The sequence below is a fragment of the Ambystoma mexicanum genome, chromosome 1q (assembly GCF_040938575.1).
Source record: "Ambystoma mexicanum isolate Mex_15411 chromosome 1q, UKY_AmexF1_1, whole genome shotgun sequence".
Taxonomy (NCBI): domain Eukaryota; kingdom Metazoa; phylum Chordata; class Amphibia; order Caudata; family Ambystomatidae; genus Ambystoma; species Ambystoma mexicanum.
In genome coordinates, this window is record NC_090922.1 from 1014985054 (window position 1) to 1015008370 (window position 23317).

The 23317-nt window shown below is 44.2% G+C and overlaps 1 protein-coding gene across 4 annotated transcripts in view; it reads left to right on the top strand.

Moving 5' to 3' along the window:
• ODF2L (outer dense fiber of sperm tails 2 like) overlaps positions 1-23317 on the top strand; it is a 583980-nt gene that overhangs the window by 521687 nt on the left and 38976 nt on the right. For 3 of the 4 annotated variants that reach the window (XM_069641685.1, XM_069641686.1, XM_069641687.1), the window contains one exon: positions 4638-4796. The exons of the other annotated variant lie outside the window; for it this stretch is intronic. In XM_069641685.1, the coding sequence (XP_069497786.1) occupies positions 4638-4796 (159 nt within the window). The remainder of the gene's footprint in view (positions 1-4637; positions 4797-23317) is intronic. 4 annotated transcript variants of the gene reach the window in all.

Here is a 23317-nt window from a genome sequence, read left to right on the forward strand (position 1 = left end):
TCGACTGGGAAAATCTGTTGGGGAAGGTGGTTGACGAATCCTTTCAAGCCATAAAGACAAATACAGAGATGGCACATTCCCTTGGCACTCTTCAATAGGATCGCTTGTCTTCTTTTCGCTCCTCCAGGGGTAGCTCAAGCAGATCATCCAAGGGATTCTCAATATCATACAGACAACCTCACTGGTCCTCCAGGCAGAAAGCCTAGGTGGTTCCCAGGACTACGGTAGCAGAGGTCAGCGTCGCCCTAGCCCGCTGGGGCAGGACGCCAGCGCCCAAGCCAGCCTGAACTGGCTAAAACTTCAGGCTTTCACTTGTGTATTACGGATTGAGGTCGGCTGACAAGGGACGTCAGCGAGTGGAGGAAGATCACCACCAACAGATGGGTGCTGGACGTTCTCACCCAGGGGCACACCTTGGAGTTACAATGCAGGTGCCCATGTATTCCTCTGGTTCCCCATCAGGAGCTCCACATCCCTTAGCTCCTGGAAGAAGTGTGAACCATGTTACGGAAAGGGACGATAGAGTGAGTTCCCTAACTCCTCTGGCGCTCAGGAGTCTATTCAAGATACTTCCTGGTAAGAAAGAAGACTCGGTTGGAGACCCATCCTGGACCTGCGTAGTCTGAACAAGTAGCAGAAGTCCCAAAAATTCTGGATGGTCACATTGCAGCACGTGCTCGGCCAACTGGAGGAAGGGGATTTCTTGACGTTGATGGACCTAGAGGACTTGTACTTCCATGTCCCCATCCACAGGAATCATCAAACGTTCCTATGGTTTGTGGTGCAAGGCCAGCACTACCAGTTGAAGGCTCTATAGTTCGGCTTGAAATATGCCCCAAGAGTGTTTACGAAATGCCTGGCCCCGGTGGTGGCCCATCTGCATTTGCAGGGCATACACGTATACACATACCTGGACAATTGGCTGAAATGTGCCCGCTCTCGAGATCTGGACGGAGAGTACACGAAAGAGACCGTCCAACTTCTGACAGAGCTGGGATTCTCCGTAAACTATCCGAAGTCCTGCTTGACACCATCAAAGGACGTGCTGTTCATCAACATGGTGACTTGCCTGGAGTCGCCCTCGGAGGAGAGGCTAGCAGCCATTCTAGGTCTGCGACGACGACCGCCACAAGGCTATTAAATCGTTGCTGGGCATGATGTCGTCCATGATGTCGTCCTGCATCTACAACGTCCATCTGTGCTAGTTGCAGATACGACCCCTAAAGGAATTCTTGGATGCACATTGGATACAGGTGTCTGGAATGGTTTGCTGACAAGATCCCTCTGAACGAGAGTTCTGGCGATAGAGTGGTGAGGGTGCGCTCCCACATTGCACAGGGGACGGGATTTCAAACCCCCTGTAACAAAAGGGGTTGTGTCCTGATAGGCACATCTGGCGCACCAGCAATTAGTCTATGTTCTCAAGGGGGCCGGTTAGTGGCCTTCTGTTGTCAACTTAGCAGAACAAAAAGCATGCTCACATCAGCCTTTACAAAAATCTAGGAGGAGTTCATTATTTTTCCTCCTCATACGTAGTTTTTATTCAATCTCTTTTCATTTCCTTTTCTCCGTTACTGTTGCAGGACCTCATTTTTGTCCCTTTGTTTTTATGGTGGGATTTCAAACCCTGCCATACCAGGAGACGGTCACCACGGACGCCTTGCTTAAAGGTTGGTGGTCTCACACCGGACGTCTACACACCAGAGGTCTGTGGCTTCCATTGGAGAAGGATCTGCACATCAACTTCCTGGAGCTATGGCAGTCTTCTGGGACCTCAAGTCTTTCCTACCGTCTCTGAATCGCAAGGTGGTGAGAATCTTCACGAACAGCACCACCACGTTCTACATCAGGAAGCAAGGGGGCACTTGATCCCCAGTGCTCTCCAAGGAAGCTCAAGACTTGTGGCACCGGGCCATCGTACAGGGGATGTTCTTCGTTCCTCTCCACCTTTCAGGCGTCAAGAACACCATCACAGACTCCCTGCGATCCTGCCACGAGTGGGAAATTCAGCAGGATCCAGTGGACTGCCTGTTCGTCAAATGTGGCAGACTCCCAATCAATCTTTTGCTAACTCCAAATGCCAGAGGTTTGCCAGCAGATTCCATCAGCCAAAGAGCTTGGGGAACGCGCTTTCCTTCCCATGGGAAGGTCTGTTTCTGTACTCTTTTCCCCCTGTTTCCTCTCCTGCTATGTGTAATCAACACACTCAGACAGTGTTGATGCAAGATGATACTCATCGCCCCGGTGTGGCCGAGGCAGTTTTGGTATCCGGACCTGCTCAGCCTGTTAGCGTTGCCTCCAGTCAAGTTGCCGGTACTTCAGGATCTGCTTACCAGAGAGGCGGGCGCAATACTTCATCACGACCCAGGATCGCTGAGCCCAAAGGCATGGCTCCTGCAACCTTAGAATTTGGAGGTTATGAGTCGTCAGTGGACTGCAGGGAAGTCCTCACCTAGGCCAGTGCATCTTCAACTCTAAAGTGCTACGGCCATGAGTGGAAGCCTTTTGCTACGTGGTGCCGGTCGCAGAAGATTACCCCTCTGAGGGTCACAGCTTCACAGATTCTTCCATACTTGCTGTTCTTGGCAAAGGCTGGACTGACTCACTCTTCCATCAAGGAACACTTGGCAGCCATCTCAAACTACACCAGATCCCCGGGTAGATCCTCACTATGGTCCCACGGGCTCGTCAAGGAGTTCCTCAAGGGGCTTTTCTGATCTTTCCCGCCGGTGAAGGCTCCTGCCCCCCGGCATGGGAACTCAACATGATCCCGATGAGGCTGATGGGGGCACCTTTTGAACCTATACATCAAGCCCCACTCAAGCTTCTCTTGTGGCCATCACCTTTGCCAAACATGTGGGTGAGATCCCGGCCCTATCCTGTAAGCAACCATATCTTACTCTACACAAATCGAGGGTGGTACTGCGTACACACCCTTCCTTCATGCCAAAGGTTCTGTCAGAATTCCACCTCAACGAACCTTTGGTATTGCCTTTTCTCTTCCTGAAGCCTTTGTCGCCGGCAGAGAGGGCCTTGCATTCTCTGGACATTGCTTGTGACTGGAAGTTCTACGTAGCACGCACAGTTTTCGGAAGACTTTGCAGTAGTTTGTGAACTTTGATCCTGTGAACCATTGGAAGGCCTTGTCCAAGGCATCCATTTCAAGGTGGCTCTCCGACTGCATCATGCACTGTCATTGAATGGTGAATCGGCCTCTTCTGGGCTGTCGGAGAGCCCACTCCACCAAAGCTATTGCTGCGACGACAGTGTTCCTTTCTGGTGTTCCCCTGCTTGTCAGCTCCAGGGCTGCAACATGGATGTCCACGCATACCTTCACAAAGTTCTACTGCGTCGACAGGGATTCCAGGGAGGAGTCCAAAGTTGGCCAGGCATTGCTACACAGCCTGTTTGCTTGAGGTGAGTCTGTTCCAGGGGTAAGTGTTAATTGCTTCTGTTGAAACTTCATACCTACCATGGTTGTGTAATGTTGTACTGCTATGCGTTTGTTATCCATGAGCATGTGAATCCATGCCAGACCCCAAGCCGGAGAAGGTTTAAGTTAATTACCTGTAATTATTGTTCTCCAGCACGGGTCTGGCATGGATTCTCATGCAAAACATCCCTCCGGCCCCTCTGCGGCTCTTCTTAGTCATATTGCCATTTTACCTGCTTACCTAATCTGAAGATGGCTGCCAGAGATGGGGCTTAGGGAGAGGCCTGTCATTGGATGGGGCAGTATGACACAGAGGACAGTGATTGGTTTAGAGGAGAAGTACAGTGTTGGAGTGAAAGTGAAACTGTTCTTTTTTCTTTAACCGAGTATTCCCAGCCTGACGACAGGGAATGTTCATGAGCATGTGAATCCATGCCAGACCCATTGTGGAAACTTATAGTTACAGGTAAGTAACTTAAACCATTCTCCACATCTCTGCTGCACACATTTGCATAATGCTGTTGGCGTTGTTAAATCCTCTACACTGTAATATGTTGGCATGTTTTGCCTTCCTACATCGAAAGCAGTATGGTGGGAATATTTTTTTCAATTTAAACACCTATTTTTTTAGATTCCCACAAGTTTCCAACTTGGCCAATGTAGTTGATTCACTGATTTGCATCACTTTAAAGGGCTTGTATACTCGGTATTCAGCTGTGCCTAGTACAGGGGTGTGTAACCTGCACCTCACCAGATGTTTTGGACTACATTGCCCATGATCCATCATCATTGATTATGTTGACTAGGGAGGATGGGTGTTGGAGTCCAAAACATCTGGAGTGCCGAAGATTGCAGACCCCGGACATATCACATTGTGGTATACCTTTGCGCTCTCTGTATGAAAAATGAAATTAGAATGATTTTCTCAAAATACATAGCAGCTGTAGATGTACAATAGTTCTACGCACCTCTAATGAAAGCACAGTGAGAACAAGCATGATGGCACATTGAGAACAAGCCAGCTTGAGACCTACATTATGTTTTATGTGTCTTAATAGCCTGTTTGTTTTCTTGTTGACAGAGTTTTTAAAAGTTAATCCTGTTTACGCATTTTATATATATTTTTTAAACTACGTTGACGATGTTGACATTTTAAATGGTCATGCTGTGTTTTTGCTCCTGTTTTTGTGATGCTCTCACACAGATCTTGGGCCAGATGGACGCTCACTTAAAAGAGCTCGAGCATATCCCTGGCTTGCTGGAAGCAGCTGACCAGAGTTTGCAGGAGTGTGAGGAAAGTCTCCTGATCTCCAAGCAAAAATATGCAGGCCAGTCAGACACTTTAGCACAGCTTTCCAATCAGGTGCTGAAAAACGACAACTTATTGGGCTTACTTTTTACTTAAAGCATTGATTAAGAGCGCGTAGAACAAATTAAAAAAAAGAAAAATATTGTTAAGAATTGATGCTTGCACTTCCCGCCTTACCCACCAGCTGCCGCCCATCTCATAGATTGGAAGTACAGTTTTCTGCTTAGTCATGCTTCTTTTATTCTTTATTATGTGTATTTTGAGGTGATGATCATGTAGCTAGCTAGAACTCAGAATCCATGCTGTGAATTGTCTACAATAACGTTGCATAACTTTGATTAACAGTTTTGCCAGATGAGTGCACACAAGTCATCCTCATCCAGTGTTCCCTGTAACCTTTCCTGGGATCGTGCTAGAAATTTGACACTTGTTACACTATGCTTTCACACTGCTTTGCTCTTTATTTAGATGACCACATAATCTGGAAATCGGGGTGCATTGTAGTTAAATCTGCCATTTTGGGAGTTTTAATTTGGTAATTGGCTATTCTAAAGAGTCAAAAGGAAATCTAAGAACATATATATTTTATTTGACTTGTATTAGGTTCTATATTTTAAATGTAGAGGTGTATCAGTCTGGTAAAAAAATATTCCAGTGAGCTTGAAATAGAAATAAAACTGTATGAAGTTGTATGTACAAACAGTGCACTTAATGTTTTAGGACTTGGGAACTTAAAGTTTGCATAATTCCATTAGTCATGTTATGTAATTATATTCTCTTAAACACATACGTTTTTAGTTACCTAAATAGTTAGCAACTGTAGTATGACAAATGACTGATTCTTTAATCTCAGAACCCTCAGTCACATTGAAGATGTGCACAAAGCCACAGATGAGCCCTTTCTCCAATATGTACTTTAACAATCTGTGCATGTTTCTTTGCCTCATTTCTACGCCAGCTTTGTGTGTTTGCAACAATACAGTTTAACCTTGAGGATTCGAAGCCCTACACCGCACTACAGTGGTTAGGAGACTTATTGGGTCAAGAACACAAATCTACATCATAAAAGATTTCTAAAGCTGTGGCGGTGGCATGAGCATCGATATTACTTGATCAGTTAGTGGCATTCAAAACCATCACTTAGGGCATACTGATTGCCAAAGTCTCAGCAATTCCGTGGATCTAGCGGTAAGTAATGCAAATTAATCTATTGTACCAGCAGCGCAGAAAGGACCCATAGATGTGCTCACGTTAAGTATTTCAATCAGGCGATCCACCCTGGTCTCAGCATATTATGCAGCGCACAACCAAAATGCTTATTTTATTATATATATAGGTTCAATATTTTGAGTGATACACCACTCATATCACACCTCTTTTCAAATACCCCAGGTAACGATGGACCAGGAATCAGGCTGGCTGTAAAGGTAATATTTATTTATTTATTTGAAATTCCAATCAAACATACTTTTTAATAGGGAGCAGCAATCCCCAATGTGGTGACAATAACAAATAAGAATGTGAACAATGGGGGCGTGGCTACGAGAACCATGTAGGAGGACGCGTTCTGGAGGAGCTCCCGAGATCCTGCAACGATCCGGGCAAATAAGTGCGTTAGGACGGACCGCTGACCACTGACGAAACACATGCCGGTGTGTGAATGAGTGGGCCACGCATGGTGAACTTCTCGATGGTGCAGGAGTGACGACGACGGAGATCGGTGCGGATGAGATAAAGGACACCGGGGACGAAGGACGACACAAAATGGCCGACCAGGGTCCGAAACAAAGGAAGAAGTGAGCCGCACGGTGACCCAGCGGAGGAGGCGCACTGCGTGCACATTTGTCACTTGAGCAGACTACAGATTCCCTGGGTCATGTCGAATAGGCCGGTGCGGCCGAAGGCGAAACAGCCCACCCTGGATGACTTCACTAGGACGTCCCCGGGCCAGGACACCACCAAGAGCAGGGATGCGCTGGCAGTGAGCGGCACAATGACTTTGGGCGCCAACCAAGAAATCCTGGCGGCGATTGCGGACCTAAGGGCGGCCTGGGAATCTAAGCTTGAACTGGCCGTCACCGAACTAAAAACGGCGCTGGACCTCAAGGTCGGAGAGGTCCAAGAGGACGTTAACCTGCTCCGACAAGATGTCAGGGCCTTGGCGGAGCGCACAGAGTCTCTTGAGAAGGAAGTCGGCCCGAATACTGTGGATTGCGCCTCCCATAAAGCCGAATTGCACGCCCTGATACAAAGAGTGGGCAACCTGGAGAGCAGAGCGGAGGAGGCGGAAGGACGAGCCCGTCGCAATAACATCCGCATCTTGGGCCTGCCGGAGGGGATGGAGGACCGTGACCCTATGGAATTCATTGAATCCATGTTATTACAAGCGATACCCGGAGGAGCCCTATCACAAGGATTTGCAGTAGAAAGGGCACACAGAGCCCTAACGAGGAGGCCGCCGCCGGGGAACCCGTCTAGGCCTATGATCGCTAAAATTCTCAACTACCGCGACCGGGAGAGGATACTGGAACACTTTCGAAAAGGAAGAACGATCACACGAGGAGCGGCAAACATCACGGCTTACCCGGATTATACCCTGACTGTACAGCGCAGCCGCATGAATTTTGGGTCAGTAAAGCGGAGATTGAGAGAGGTGGGCCACAAATATGTTACTTTATCCTGCAAAATTGAAGGTCATTCATGCACATAAAACTCTATTTTTTGAGACCCCGGAGGATGCCATGGGATAGGTCGATGCACAAGGATGCCCCCAGGAGTCAGAAGTTCGGACGAGAAAGAGCTCGGAAGAGATACGAGAGGCATGAAAATGGCGTCGCAAGATGGCGTGGCACGTGGGACTTGAATATAGTTGTTTGCGAAGCCTTCGGTAGAGAAGGTCAGATGATTGCACTGTTTGTCATGAGCACTGTGGTTAATGTTTACTTAACGGGAGCCTTACGGAACAATTCTTTTTACCCCACGATAGTTTTAGTTGGGTGGCCATTAGGACGACCTCACCCTACTGAGCTCCGTGCATCGATCGGTGCTTGCGGGGCTAGATGTGGGGGTGCCTGAGCTCCGAGGCTGGAGCTGGGCAGCAGTTGGGGTGTGTGATGTTGGGGAAGGGACGGGGGGGAGGGGAGGGAAGTTGGGGTTTTGCTGTGTACATAGTTAAAGGGGGTTTGAGCTGGTACGAGGAGCTACTAGAACGAGATGCTGTCTGTATCACGTGGGCAAAGGGGAGTCGCTATATGGGAAGCAGGAAGATACTCATGTGCCATGGGAGACCTTAAGATCGTAACCTGGAATGTCAGTGGACTTGACAGCTATTTAAAAAGGAACAAGGTCATGATGTACCTTAAAAGACAGAGGATTGACATTGCGCTGCTGCAGGAAACACACCTGACCCAACAGAAATTGGAACTGGTGGGGAAAAAGTGGAGAGGCACAGTAGTGGGCTCTCCGTACTCTGCCTATGCTAGGGGAGTGCTGATCTGGGTGGCACCGCATGTTCTGCTCCGACTCATACAGGAGGTAGTGGACACGGAGGGCAGGCTGGTCATGCTGAGGGCCTTGGTAGAGAATAAAGAGGTGTGCATTATCAATACATATGCCCCCAACCAAAACACTGCCACGTACTTCAGAACCCTATGCACTCACCTGGGCGCATGCGTGGGGGGAGCGATTATTTGGGGAGGGGACTTTAACTGCGTGCTCGACCCAAAGGCAGACAGGTCTGATGAGAAGATTGATCGGACCACCCCGGCGGCGAGGGTATTACAGGCATTACTTGAGGACTTTGGGTTGGCGGATGTTTAGAGACTGAAACACCCTAATGCCACGCAGTACTCTCACTACTCTGCTCCGCATCACTTACATACGAGATTGGATTATTTTTTTGCCACGCCAGATGTGGTCATAGAGACCACCCAAATAGAATATAGAGCAAGGGTCCTGTCGGACCACTCGCCCCTGGTGCTGACCTGGCAGTACTGTCGCCCTAGGGCGCGGATACCTGCGTGGCGCCTCCGTGCGGAGGCGCTTAGAGACTCAGTCTTCAGGGAGGACATCAAGGATGCGATCTTGCAGTACTTTGAGGTGAACACGGGCAGTGTGGATTCAGCGAGCACACTCTGGGAGGCTTTCAAGGTTGTGTTGCGGGGTACTGCCATTTCCAAGTCAAAGGGCCTGCAAGGTGGGGTCCTGACAGAACTAGAGAAGGCGGAGAAGCAACTGGAGCGTGAAAGCGACAGGGCAGGAGGGGACGCGGAACTGGTACTCGAACTGCAGCAGAGGTGTGCAGAGCTTTGGGAGAGGCTCTGCAACCTTAACTATAAAAAATATGTCGAGAGGCAACATGCGGGTGGGGACAAAACTGGCCGCTTGCTGGCGTGGTTATATAAGAGCGAAACCCCCAGGCCCCCGATTAGGATAATAACTAGAGAGAACGGGGAGGAGGTTGACACCCAGGAAGGAGTCAATGAGGCATTTTTTGACTATTATAGAATACTATATGAGGACAGAGGAGGGGAAAACCAGGAAGTGATCAGAGAAACATTAAAAGACATGGAACAACCTAGGATTAGTGATGAAGAAACGGAGGAACTAGACGCACCTATTACCCTGGATGAACTAGAGGAGGTGGTGAAACAGCTGCCCACCTGCAAGACCCCGGGCACGGAAGGATTCCCGGGCGAGTTTTATAAAGTATATAGGGCAGAGGTACTCCCCCCTATGCTAGAGATGTTTAATGAGTCTTTTGAGAAGGGTCGGCTGCCGGATACGCTTAGAGAAGCACTAATCGTACAGCTCCCCAAGCCCAACAAACCCGGGCATTTCTGCGGCTCGTACAGGCCGCTGTCAATGTTGAACCAGGACAGCAAGATCCTGACGGCGGTCCTAGCTAATAGGCTACGAAGGGTCATCAGTAAATTGATACACCCGGATCCGACAGGCTATGTCCCCAATTGAAATATAACTCACAACCACAGGCGACTCCACCGGGTGATTGAAGAGGGGAACAGAAGCGATGAAGAGATGGTGGTGGTGTCCCTACATGCAGTCAAGGGTTTTGATTCGGTAAGGTGGCCATGGTTGCTGGCGGCCCTGGAAGAATACGGGATGGGGCCGGGTTATGTTAGGTGGGCGGAATTGTTGTACAGCGAACCACTGGCCAGAGTGCGCACGGGATCAGTGATATCTAAGAGGTGGCAACTCAGTAGAGGCACCAGACAATGGTGCCCCTGGTCCCCGATGTTATACATTCTAGCCCTGGAGCCTTTAGCAGTGTACCTCAGACAACAATATGACTTGGTTGGCATTGAAGTGGGAGGAGAGAAACACCTAATATCCTTATATGCTGATGATTTGTTACTGTATTTAAAATATCCGGAGGAAAATCTCCAGTACATTTTAGAGGTCATGGAAAAGTATGCGGAACTGTCCGGCATAGCGGTAAACCCCCGAAAATCGAGCATGTTTCCATTGGGGAGCTACACAGGAGTCCCTCTGGAACGATTGCCAGTGTTGTCCGTGCCTTGGGCAGCTGATTCTTTCCGCTACCTCGGAATAGATGTATATCATACTGTGGAGGGGGAACACTTGCACAATACGGAGGTGGCTGTGAAGAAAATCCGCACGGACATGAAGTTTTGGGAGAAGCTGTCGCTGGCGATGATGGGGCGGGGGGCGATGCTCAAGATGGTGGTCCTGCCTAGGCTGTTGCACTTTTTCAGTAATATACCACACCTGATACCCAAGAAGTTCTTTGCCAAACTTAACAGCATGTGTAGGGACTTCCTGCGGCATGGCACCCGCAATAGAGTGGCGCTATGGAAGCTACAGAACTTCCATGATAGAGGGGGCATCAAGCTGCCGAACTTTGAGGCCTATTAAGTAGCCAGCCAATTGCAATATGTAACTAAATGGCTTTCTGATGAAGAAACTCCTGAATCTAGGCTGGTTGGGCAGGACTGCCCCCCGTTTTACCTAAAAGAGATCATCTGGGTTCCTAGACTTGAACTGAATGAACGCCCGAGTATGCTGTTGCTTGGGTGGAAGATGTGGCACAGAGCATGTCAATTGATGAAGAGCCCGTACCCGTGTTCCCCACAGGTGCCGCTAGTTGCCTTAACTAAGGGAGACAGCCAGCTTAGGATGATAATCAGGACCTATTGGGAACCGGTTGGGCTGGCCACATTGGGAGATATATGGCAAGAAGGGGCTATTAAAGAATTCGAAGACCTGGGAGAAGAGATAGGGTTGCATGGGGGCCAATATGTTACGTCTCTTACGTTGGTGCAGACTATCCATAAAACCTGGCCGGAGACTGTGCTGGCGGAAGAACCAGACGCTCTAATTGGAACGATATATGACATATCGGAGGGAGGGCACGAGATCTCTAGACTATACGAGGTGGTGATGACCCGGGTGGGGAAGGACTTGATGGACTTGAGGTTGGACTGGGAAGCGGAGGTGGGGGCGCAGTTGACCGATGGGATGTGGGAACGGGCCATGGGATACCATAAGAAAGTGTCCAGGAATGCTAGATTGCATCAAATACAGCTATACATTACGCATAGAGCCTATATGACCCCGAAAAGAATATCCAAGTTTGCGAACGCAGAAAGACAAGCAAGTGCGAAATGCGATGAGGAAGACGCAGACATGACACACATGTTCTGGTCCTGCCCAGTGATTGAAGCTTTTTGGGGGGGAAGTGGCACGGAAACTAGCAGACAAAGGGGTCCCGCTACACATAGATACGGCCTGGGCCTGCCTGCTGGGAGTGTTTCCCAGACCACGGAACACTAAACATCTTGGGAAACTGAGGGACCTGGCGTATGTGCTTGCTAAAAGAAGGATAGCCATGAGCTGGAAGCAATGCCACAAGCCACGGATAGAGGTATGGTGGCGGGACTTGCAAAAATGGGCGGAGGCTGAAACGGTGGTATGGCAGGAGGCATGTAGCAATTGCGGGGAGGAAGATGTAGGTAACCTGGTGGCTTGGAGGATGTTAATTACAGGACTGTTTAGCACGGCAGTGGACCCTGCAGCTTCGGAAGGAAGCGACACCCAGCCACACGTAGTGGATACAGAACCGAAAGGTTGATAAGCTCTTGAGCGGGGGGAGGGGATTGGGGTGCAGTAACGGGGGTTAATTGATGTTTACGAGTCTATTGTACTTAATGCTGCAAGTTTGGTTTGTATTGTTTATTCTCAAAATAAAAAATTTAAAAAAAAAAAGAATGTGAACAATGCACTTAAATTAACCCTTTAGCAACACCAAATAGAAAACACCAGAGAAATGGAACACTTTTGGCTTGTTTGGAAAGATAGCACTTAAGTTAGGATTTCCCCCTGCAATATTCCTCAACCCACAAATAAGCAATTCTAAATAGATATAAGGAAGCAGCAGGTAATCAGGAATAAGGAATAGAAAACAGAATTCGAATCCAACCTTCCCTCCCCAAACAAGAGAGAAAAGCGGATGTGAAACCGCACTGTTTAAAATGACATTTCGGAAATAGCTGGATAAAACACTGAACATTTGCAAAGATCCCTAAATCAGTACAAGTTTCTAAGGGAGCAACTTTTGAAAGATACTAACAGTCATAAGCAATAGTTTGAGCAAAAGTAAACAATTCGAACTTGAATGGAAGTTTGAAAATAATTTAGAATAAAAATAACACATGTAAAACTTTGCAAAAATGTTGATTCCCGCCTAAAATTAACCAAATGTTTTTTAATAAAAATGGGTGAAAGTGCGTTTTTTTGTGTGGGATGTAGCTATAGGCCTTAGGTATAATCCAGAGTTCAAATGGGTCTCTAGCTATTAAACTGAGGGAGATATGCAATGTAGAAGGAGAGGCGTTTTTAGAAAAATCGGGTAGTGAAAACAGAAAAGAAACTCAGTTTGGACAAGAAAATATTTACTATAGTTTTACTTTAGACTAGAGCATTCCGGCTAGACTACCAAAGAGGGACACAGTAAGCTCTGGGGTTGATTCATAACTGCAAACCCAGATCCCCCACGCCCGTCCTGGCGGAACCATTCGGAGCACTCGAAATAGGATTGATAGTTTAGACTTTGCACAAGATAAAAATGACTAAAGAAATGGCACTTAGCAAGATAAAGCAAAGACAGGATTTCAATAAGGATTCTGACAAGGTTACAAGTTATTAAGGTAAGGATAGGAGGGTTTAGAGATTGGGATAGGGCAAGGCAAGGTATCCTATGGTGTTCTACGATTCCTATTAATACTTAGTCCACTTTAATTTAGGATTTTGGACCATCAAGGTTTCTGGTCATCACACGGATCGGGTCTAACCAAGGACAGTTGGGTAAATCTGGCAGTACAGGATCAGCTGGGCCGTTCTGGTCACCGGACTGCACTGGACTGGCTCTTCTGGTTACTGGATACTACAGATCAATGGGATGGCAAGTTAGTAGCAAGCCAGGCTGGATCTGGATGCTTCCCTTGGTTTTTTGGGATTTTTTAGAATTTGAGGCCTAGCTGAAAAGGGGTTCAGCAATGCATAGGCCTTGGCTTTGCAATGAAAATCTGGAATCGGGATTAATCGGGTTGAAGAAATCGGGAACAGGACGCCACGCAGGCATTCAGGAAGAAAGTCAGGAATCGGTGTGTGTCTTGTGTGCTGTCAGGTGCCCTTATTTATCCTGCCAGATGACATCACTACAGGATATGGTAGGGGAAGGCTTACTACCCACACCCATAATGCTAGGATTGGGCCAGAGCATAGTTTCCGCCTTGCCCACAGCTGATTGGATCACAGAAAATGGATGTCATTTTCATGGGTTGACTTTTACAATGTCTAGAAACCTCCCCTAGCCACTGGAACCAAAATCTAATTTTTCCACAAATACATATTCATGCAGTTATAACCGCTGAAAAAATGAGATACACAGGTTACATATTCTGTGCGTCATATTTCAATCCAAACCCCAAGTCTGTGGGATCTGGTTATGCCTTTCTGCTACATTTTGGCAATTTTAACCATGAAAGATTTGGCCTAAAATTCACCAATTTTGTACACAGATGCACATTTACCCCGGGATGTGTGTACCAAATGTTATGTTTGTATCAATACTTTCTCCACAATCTGTCAATTTTTACAACTTCTGTTCCTTATGCAGTAATGAGTTCTAACAAGTTTTCAAAGAAAGAGCATAAAATTAGATTTAGGACTACAAACTTTTTCATATTTTCCTCATTCTTGCTGTAACGTTAAATGTCTTTTAAAGTTCAGTTACAAATAACCTTTAAAACCAAATGTCACTCGATCCATTTTTTTTCCTTTCCCCCAACTGCAAGCAGCTGTCAATTCCTTTGAAGCAGGATGCCTCTCTCTTGATTGAAGGTTTTATTGCCCCTCACACTTGACTGGTGAGAGTGTCAGCCTGCTATTGTCCCAGCCTGGAGCAAAGACGAATGTCTGATGACCTGGGGCAGTCCCTTTGTCCTGGTGCATTCAAAGTCCTCCAAGCTAGCAATTAGCGCTTTCCTGTTCCAGAAGTTTGAGGAGTCAACCTTTCTCAGGGCTAGCAACTGGCAGAGCAAGCTTTTTTTAAATTTATTTTATATAGTTTGCCAATTTAGCCTGAGTTTTAGCTTTTAATTTCTCATTTTACATCTTGACTTAAACCTATGGAATCAAAACAGTTTATAGGTGCACTTTTACCAGCAACAAATCCTTTTACATTGCTAAATAAGCAGGCCCTTACCCAACAATTTACTTTTAAATAGGCGATTTTCTCTCTTCAGTCAGGAAAAGCACATTTGACTATTTCTTTAAATTTGATTTTCATCTCCAGCAAATGCACACTTTCTGCAGCTATAGTTCTTTTCTTGAGTGCTGGAGTTGGTTTGCAGCATGGATACATTTAACAGGCATCTATTTAGAGTCTTTCTCTGAACATCTGATTCTTGATACATTTGCAAAGAAAATAGACGTGTTTCCTGTATAAAATGAAAACCAAGCCCCTGGTTGATTCTTCAAAGATACTTTTGACAGGAGCTGTCATTCAAATGAGGCCCGGTTCCTCTGAGACACAATGGATGATCCTGGGCATTTCAGGGCCTTTCTAACCACAGTGGTTCATGGTAAATGGATGGATTTAGCGCCACACAGCACTTTTAAGGTTGAAAAAGGTGTCATTTTAAAGAGGCTTTTTGAGTTTTCAGCAAAGTAATGCTGCCTTTTTCACTTCACTCCATGCTAAATGTTGCAGAGCACACTGGCACATTCCTGCAGTGAGTACTCTGTTCCAGCCCACCTGAAATATGTGTGGCAGGGTGGTGCAGCCATTTTCTGGTTGTTGCAAAAATGCAGTTTAGAGATCTTTGCGCACACAGGAGTCAGTGCAGCCATTTTGCTGTGTCTTGCACCACTGCAGCAAAATGATGTAGCATAGCACAGCTGAGTGGGTCAAAATATCCCACAACGTTCACGTTTTATATTTAACCAGCCATTGCTTGATTTAATATTTTACTTCAGACTAAATCCTCCAGATATATGTAGGAGATATCTTGACCCATGTTCAGAGAGAGGATGGATTTGGTGACAAGGACATAACCACATGTTTGCATAATATCAACTGATCATTGATCTGTTTGAAGGGAAACAATTAGAAATACTTTTAGAATGCAGTGATGTTGCCTGCATACATCAAATCCCTTTCCCTCTGTCATCATGGTAAACTCCAGCCCCATCACATAGTCAGAACCCTAAGAATAGTGTTTGATAAATCATTTTCCTTTATTCTTTAACAAACTGCACAACTATAAAAAATGCACTTCCTCAAAGTGGCATACTTTCTGCAATTCAGAAAGTTTCAGACAATGTTGCAAGAAGTAGCGTATTTGTGCTTGCCTATATTGTAGCACATCAAGACCTTGGAGACAAATAGAGGTGGAGACATAATTAGGAAAGAACTGAAAGGGGAGATGGAAAAGGGTAGAACATTGAGAGGTGAGGGAAGGAGAGAAGAGACCAGCCTTGAATGGTATACGAGAGAAGAGATGGAACAGGAGAGTGATACAGTAGAAAAGGAGAGAAACTAAAGAGAAACAACCAAAGGACAGAAGGGAAAGAGTGTAAGGGTCAGAAGAGAGGCAGAATAAGAATTAGAGCAGAGAAAAATAAGAAAGGCAGATCCACAGTGCTAGAGTGCCAAGTGAAAACATTTGAGGTTAAGTGAGCCGAGAGACCGAATTAGGGTGAGGGGAGAATAAGGGACTGAATGGGAGGGAGGTGTGACACAGACTAATAAGGGGATAGAAAGGAGAGACAACAAGAGGGATGAATAGATTGCGGGGAGAGAAGCAATGAGCCAGGAGGTAGAAGGGAAATATGAAACTGAAGGGTGCAACAAGGAGAGAGAAGAGCCACAATCTGAGGGAATGAGAATGAAGGGCGTCCAAGGGCAAAGGTGTTTGTACAGGAAAAAGATTGAAGGAGTCATGACAGGTAAAAAAGAATGAAAACTCAACAGCAACAAAAGCAAAATGAATGGATAGATAGAACCAGGTATAGCTTGTGAAGAAGTCAGGAACTAGATTAGAAAGGAGGGTGGAAAGTGGGTGAGTGTTTTAATTGGGTGAAAGCTAATTCAGGAGAACTTTAAAACCCACCCCAAACCAGGCATGCCCAATTTCTCCATTATTTGATAAACGTTCTTTTTTTTTTTTTTTTTTTTTTTTTTTTCTTTTTTTACTTTGGACCCCCAATTTAACAGTATTGATTCCATACAACCTCCCTCACCTTTCGGCACAAGAAACACACAGGGTTGCACAGGTCTATTTATTAATAAAGTAGAATTATGGAAACAAGTTGAATATCCATGAAGTACTCATCTTTGAACTTCCAATGTCAAATGGTACTATACAATGAGAAATGATCAATATACTGGTCTCATCACTTTTCTATGCTCCATTTAATTGAATAGACTTCTGTAAACAGTCCTATCACTATATGTATTTTTTCATTTAGTTTATAGTGGGAACACATTCACCATTGAGAAAGTGCATGGAGGTCCAGGATAAGACTTTAATTCGTTAAAAAATTAATGAAATCAAAACATCCCTGCCCACATAATTCTCTCTACTTCCCCTTTATTGAAAATAGATACCTCCCACCTCACTCAATGGGCATGTCACTTTTGCTTCTATTGGATTTCCATCTAAAATGTTCCTTTCTCACTTTCAATGGGCAACTTAAAAATGGGAAAATGGGTAGCGAATAATCACCCCCTCCCTTTTTTGTCTTGAGCAACTCAGCACTAATAATAGGATTCTGCTTAATGGTGTACCCAGGACTGACAATTATACTATTTCTCTCTGTATGCACACAGTGTGATGTCTCCACCTTCCTCTTCATCAGTCAGTGAGTGGTCGAGTGTCTTCCGCAGAATCTATTTTTGAACTTTTATAGGGCAGACACCACTCTCTTTTGAGGTGTGTATAATTTTTCTAATCTAATTTGTCAATGTATGTGATTGGACAGTGTTCTAGAAGTGATATAATGTTAAACCTACCCCTCCACAGTCAATGGGCACATTAATGAAGGGGGCAGTCTGATGGGAGTAACTTCTAAATCTGGCTTTCCTCCCATTTGCTTTGATGTCTTCGAGATTTCTGCATTAAACAATAGTAACTTTCTGAAATGGTATGTTCTACACATCAGTTTGCTGATCGATTCCCCTAATTGCTCTTATTTACACAAATCAAAGGATGCAATTTTCATCTCAGTAGGATATAAGGCGAACAATGTACACATTTTGGCTTTTAACTCACTCATACGTTTGCACACAAATTATTTTTCAATCTCAGAGTAATTGCCACACCAGCACAGATGTTACGATATATGAATCACTGGCATGTGCTGATTCTGTGTTAGGAAATACATATATGCCTTAGTTGCATAATTCACATAACATTACACAAATATCATTTTAGGATCATATAATATGGATTTTCAAGCTGAATATTTTTTTTATTAAGTCTCTACAAGGTTTCCTTTAATAGTTATAAGTGAAATATTGAAACCCAATTTAACATTCAAAAGGCATTGTTTTCTCTCTTTCACTTTAAAAAATATTTCATGGCAGTCATGAAAGCAGCAGAAAATCGGGTGTCCATACTGTAGGTCCGGAGTTGGGTTATTTATGACACAAGAGGCCTATGGTCATGATAAAAGTTTTTTGTAGTTTAACCTGGGTTTATTTTTTACTTCAGCCCTGCCTCCATAGGGTGGTCCCAGCATCTGAGTGCCATTAGATGAGGCACTCGGTCCTGAAAGGTCTCAAATGCCTTCCTTCAGGAAAGTCTGGCTGATGAGATGTGATCACTTGAGAAGAGATCACTACTGACCATGCTTTGAATGAATTCACTGTATATTTAAGTATTTAAGCCCAAGCTCCTAGAAAGATTCAGCCTGTAAATTTATACCATTTGATTTTAACCCAGGGCCCGCCTTCTTGAGAACTAGTTTCTGATCTTTGAAAGGGTTTCTTCCTTGAGAAATCAATACATCCCCTTCCTTCATCTGTTCCTGCAGGATGTGAGTTGGAATACTATTTGTCAGTTCAGACCTAGCTTCATTCAGATTGGTTTCAATCGCCATTGCAACTTTTAAAGCTAAATTTTCTTTCCCCCTGATTTTGCATTTCTGCAACATTATACATGTATATGCTGTTAAACTTCTATTCCACATTTTTTAATTCTGTAGGTTTCATAATACTGATTCGTAATGCTGTACAGGAAAATAAACGCAATGCAAGGCCCAAGTTTGTTTGTGTTTCCTTTTCTCCTATGACTTGCAGTGCTTTTCATCTCAGATTCAGCAGTTCTCAGTTTTAACAAATATTTGCTTGTTTCTTTCATGTAACCCAACAATTCCTTTTTGTGCCTTATCAAAGAAGGTCATATATATATTTTTTTTATACACTGCGAACATCACCCATTTTACTGTTGCATGTCATTATTCAGATGCTGCGTGAAGGCTGCAGCTCATGCCTTTGTTTTTAAAATGGTGCTTTTCTTGAAGTACTTTTCTTCAGAATAGATTTCCCTACGTCACACAATCAAACCTCTCAGCTCTTCCTCATTGGCATGGTGCCACTTTTCCTGGTCTCCTTTTACTCTTCCAATAAACCAATGCCTCATATTGACTTCAATGGAACCACCTTGCAAAACATATTTCATATCACTGTTTTTGTATACTCAACAGATAAAAAGGTATGCATTCGAGTGTGGGCAGTGGGTCTCTGTATGCTTTCTGATCCCACATCGGCTGTGACAATGGTTGGTGTTCGCTGGGAAGCTGTGCCCTCCCCATCACCCGCCCATTGGCATCTATGGCCGGGTCGGGCCGACTTCAAAAACATTTTCTCAAGGGAAGCTTCACATTGGAAGGGTTGAACACCTCTGCCTGGACGTTGTTCATGTAGTCTAAAGAGCAGTGGCAGGTGACACATATTTAAAATTATGGGGCATAATTATTTACCACAGATTTTTACCTCAAATTGGTAACTGTTGTATGCAGACTCTCCAATTGTTCTCTAAATCCTAGATGCCAACAAACCCTCTATCATTTATGGAAATGGTTGTCCCGTCATTTCTTTTCCCCATAGTATTGTGAAACGTATAGTTCTGAATTTAATATGAAAAGCTAAACTAGAAGTCCCAAAATGTAAAGAAAAAAAAAAAGAAAGCACTGGATAATAATCTTCCAAATGATGCGGTACATTTTGGGATGCATGCATGTCCTAATCTCCAAACCCATATCTATATAAATTGACACATAATGCTGATATGTAAAAGACAGTATAACAGAGGAAGGAGGACTGCAGAATCCCAAGGAACAGGTGCCTCGGAAACCTGATGAAGACTTGAATCTACACAGCTTATTGTCACTTGCGAAGAAGGACAAATGGTGAATGGGCCCAGTCTCATTTCTCCTTCCCTCTCTCTTTCAGAGATTGTGTACCTGGCTTTGCCGCCTGGGTTTTTCACACATCTCTGGTGAAAGGATATCAACCAGATTAACTTGTTCCCTGTGATTTGTACCTGCCACCTGTATAGTACACACATTTCTGCATATAAGTGATTTTACTGCCTAAATAACAGCAATACTCCCGGCATAAGAAAAGGGGAGTAAATATACTCCACAAAACAACATAGGAAATAAACACTTATGAAACATATGAACCTATCCCCTTCTTCTACCTTCACAGATGTGTTTGGAGAGGTTTCAAATAAGGGAGCTGCAAGATATATTTTGATTAGTAAATTAAGTTTACCTTTGGTCAGCATCGCCAATCTGACACCCTGTGATCTTCATTGGATGGCAATGAATTCTAAACTTGTTATTAGAAAAATGTTTGGGGCTAACTACTCCTCAACAATTTAGTTGTGTCCTATAACCCCTGACAGAAATATATTAACTTAATGAAACCAAGAGCATCGGGATCGAGACTCTGAAATGCATGCAGAAACATATTACACACACCTGTGGCATATTATTCATAATTGTGGTCAATACAAATGAAGAAATAGTCTTTAATCTGCACAAAACAATGGATTTCAGGTTCCTATTAATTTTTGATTTTCCATTTGGTGTTATTGGCCAAATGTGGGTTTTGTGGTAATTTCATAAGAAATGCACTTGGCAGAAATTCCATTTATTTCCACAAGGTGTCCTCAGTGGACCAGCACAGATAACCTAGCAGCTAGCCTTCAGAGGTTGTTTTATATAAATCCGGACATTTAATGCAATCTTACTGCAAATAACATTGCATATCTAGTTTCATGACTTGAGTAAACTGGTCTTTATGAGGAATTTTGGGTAAGATTGATGTGGATGGCCTGATTTTCCTCTACATTGTTTGGAAATCTTGCCGACCTTATGGGCCCCTACAAAGTTTACGATGTCGTTTTTAACGGGTGCATTTGTTTTTGAAGTTTGCATATAACTCAAATATCTGTTCAGTTCAAGTAAGACGCTCTCTATTCCCTAGGAGAATTCCTAAGGTGAAAGGGAAACTGCTCTGGGTTGACATGGAGGTGAACTATGATATTCAGAACTATTTTATTTAATCCTAATACAAAACGTATATTATAATAAGGTACACGTAATTTGAGACAAATCTACTTATCAAATAGCTGTATTGCATTTGAAATCAAGTAACATGTTCGTTTAGAGAAAACATACACATTATTGTTCTTTACATGCCATCTGATATAATAGCAACTTTCTATCGAATCAAACAATGATTAATTTCAATTTTCTCGATTTTCTTTTTTTTAATTGTTTTATTTTTGTCCGCGTAATCCAGGAATGGGGTAGGGTGTCAGTTTGTATCGCTGTGATTTTTTCCGCTACTGCTATGTCCCAACATTTGGCCCACCATATGGCAATCGAGGGACCCTTTTCGTCTTTCCAAAGTCGGGCCATTGCGATTTTAGAAGCAAGTAGTAGGTGATTGCATAGCCGGGGTAACACATGTTGTGTTATTCAGTAAGCGGAAGTCATCCTTCTCAAACATTTGGGCCCCATCACGCTTTTAAAGACAGACTCCTACTAATGCTCTTTACATCTCATGTACTCCATGGCCCTTGGGATATTTATACTTTGTGGTGCTTTTTCATTTGTCGGTTACTATCTCACAGGAGATTTTCTGTATATCACAGGTGCACTTTTGTTATGGCAGTGACCAAGAGGTGAAAATCGTACATAAAATGTGATTTTATTTTTCAGGTGCCTTTCTCACTTAAACTTTCATTTTCCCAGCACTGAGCCATCTGCCCCAAACCTGCCAGAAGCAGTACCATTTGCAATTTCTCGCCTTTATTTTGGCCTATGGAAATAGTTGTGGTTTCTGTTTACTTTGACAGAGCTCAGACATGATTATCGCCTGAGCTGAAGTGTAAAAATGCATCTTTCAATGTTCATTAAATACTAGGTGTAAAGAAGCAGGGATTGCAAAAAGATATTGCTTCATAGGCTTAGAATGTGTCCTTAAAATCATTTTACTTCCAACTTCAAAAAATGTTATCTGAAACCCTGGGTACTCACTTCCCTTCATACGGTATACTAAATTATCTTACTGGATTCATAACCTGCTGTTTGAAGGTTGTGCACTCCTGACTGCAGCAGGTCCAATAGCCCCCCTCTCAGCCATCTTCTTGGGATTGGAACTACTGTCTACTTATAACTTAGCTATGCAAAAGTGTACTTCACCCTCAGATTTATTCTAACAAGAAATGAACCTAAGATCAGCAAGCCGGTACAACGTTGTTTCATCAACAGTCATTTTTTCAGTGGGTGTTTTTACAAAACCACTTTGGCGAAAAAAACTCTTAGAAATTTTGGGTGGGGTGGGAAAGGGCAGATAAGGGGATTGGTGGGTTGTGAACAGTTAAAAATAGGTGGGGGGGGAGTATTTACCAGCTCTTTATTCTTTTAATCGGAAGAACCAAAGAATCAGCTGCTTGCCGCTGACTATGAAGGCTGATTTATTCCACCAACGTGTTTTGCACATCAATTTCTCAAGTTGCAGTCTTGTGGGTGAAACAGTAAAGTGGTGAATACCAGTCCCACATTGCACAGCAAAAGCTAGTGGAAATGATTACTCTGAAAGAGAAATCCAGGGGCAGGATGTACACATTGGAACAAAAGACTAAGTGGTCTGAATACTATGAGTGATACTAGCCTGGACATCAAAATGCTTTGGTATGCAAAGACAGGTCTATGTTAATTTGAAAGAAGATTAGAAGAAAAGCGTTAATGCAATGGAAAATTTGCTCACAGCCAGTGGTACATTAGTGTTATTCCTGTAGAAGCATGGAGCACCCAGTGTATCTATAGAAACCGAGGGGAGACATAGGAGTGTCTGCTACAGGAATGGGGAAGCAAATACTTCCAAATGCTGCCTCAGTAGCCAATTGTGCTATCTGCAGGTCGACTAGCTCTGCTCTAGGCTGTATAAGGCAGCATTAACTAGATGCTGGGTAAGGGAAAGGCCATGGATAGTAAACATGACCCCATACTAGGAGCAAGTGGCCATGCAGGGACAAGTGGAGAAAAATGAAACAGAAACAAGTGACTACTGTAGACCATAGTACAATACAAATTATTCAGAATTATTACTGGATGTAAAGTCATTCCATCAGCAACTTACTCAATTCATGTCTCTGTTGAGACCTTTCTGGACACAGCCTAGATAAATTATCCTTCTTGTCTTTTACTGTCTTTACTTTCATTTTATGAGTTCTTGTTTACCACCACAGGATGTTAACATGAACCGTTTAATGGAAAAGCGCTGGAGTAATGTGTGGCTCCAGTTGCGGAATGCTGCAAAGGTATACTCAATTGGTTAGCTTGAGTCATTGGTGAAAAATTACTGCTAGATCTTCTGCTATTCTGATTTTCCTTCTGTTGCTTGCCAAGTAAATGTTGTGGCACGGTTATAGCAGTATGTAAATGGTGTTTGTGTTAGGCAGAATCACATGCAGTACCCTTTGGGAACCCTACATGCAATTAAGACTACAAGT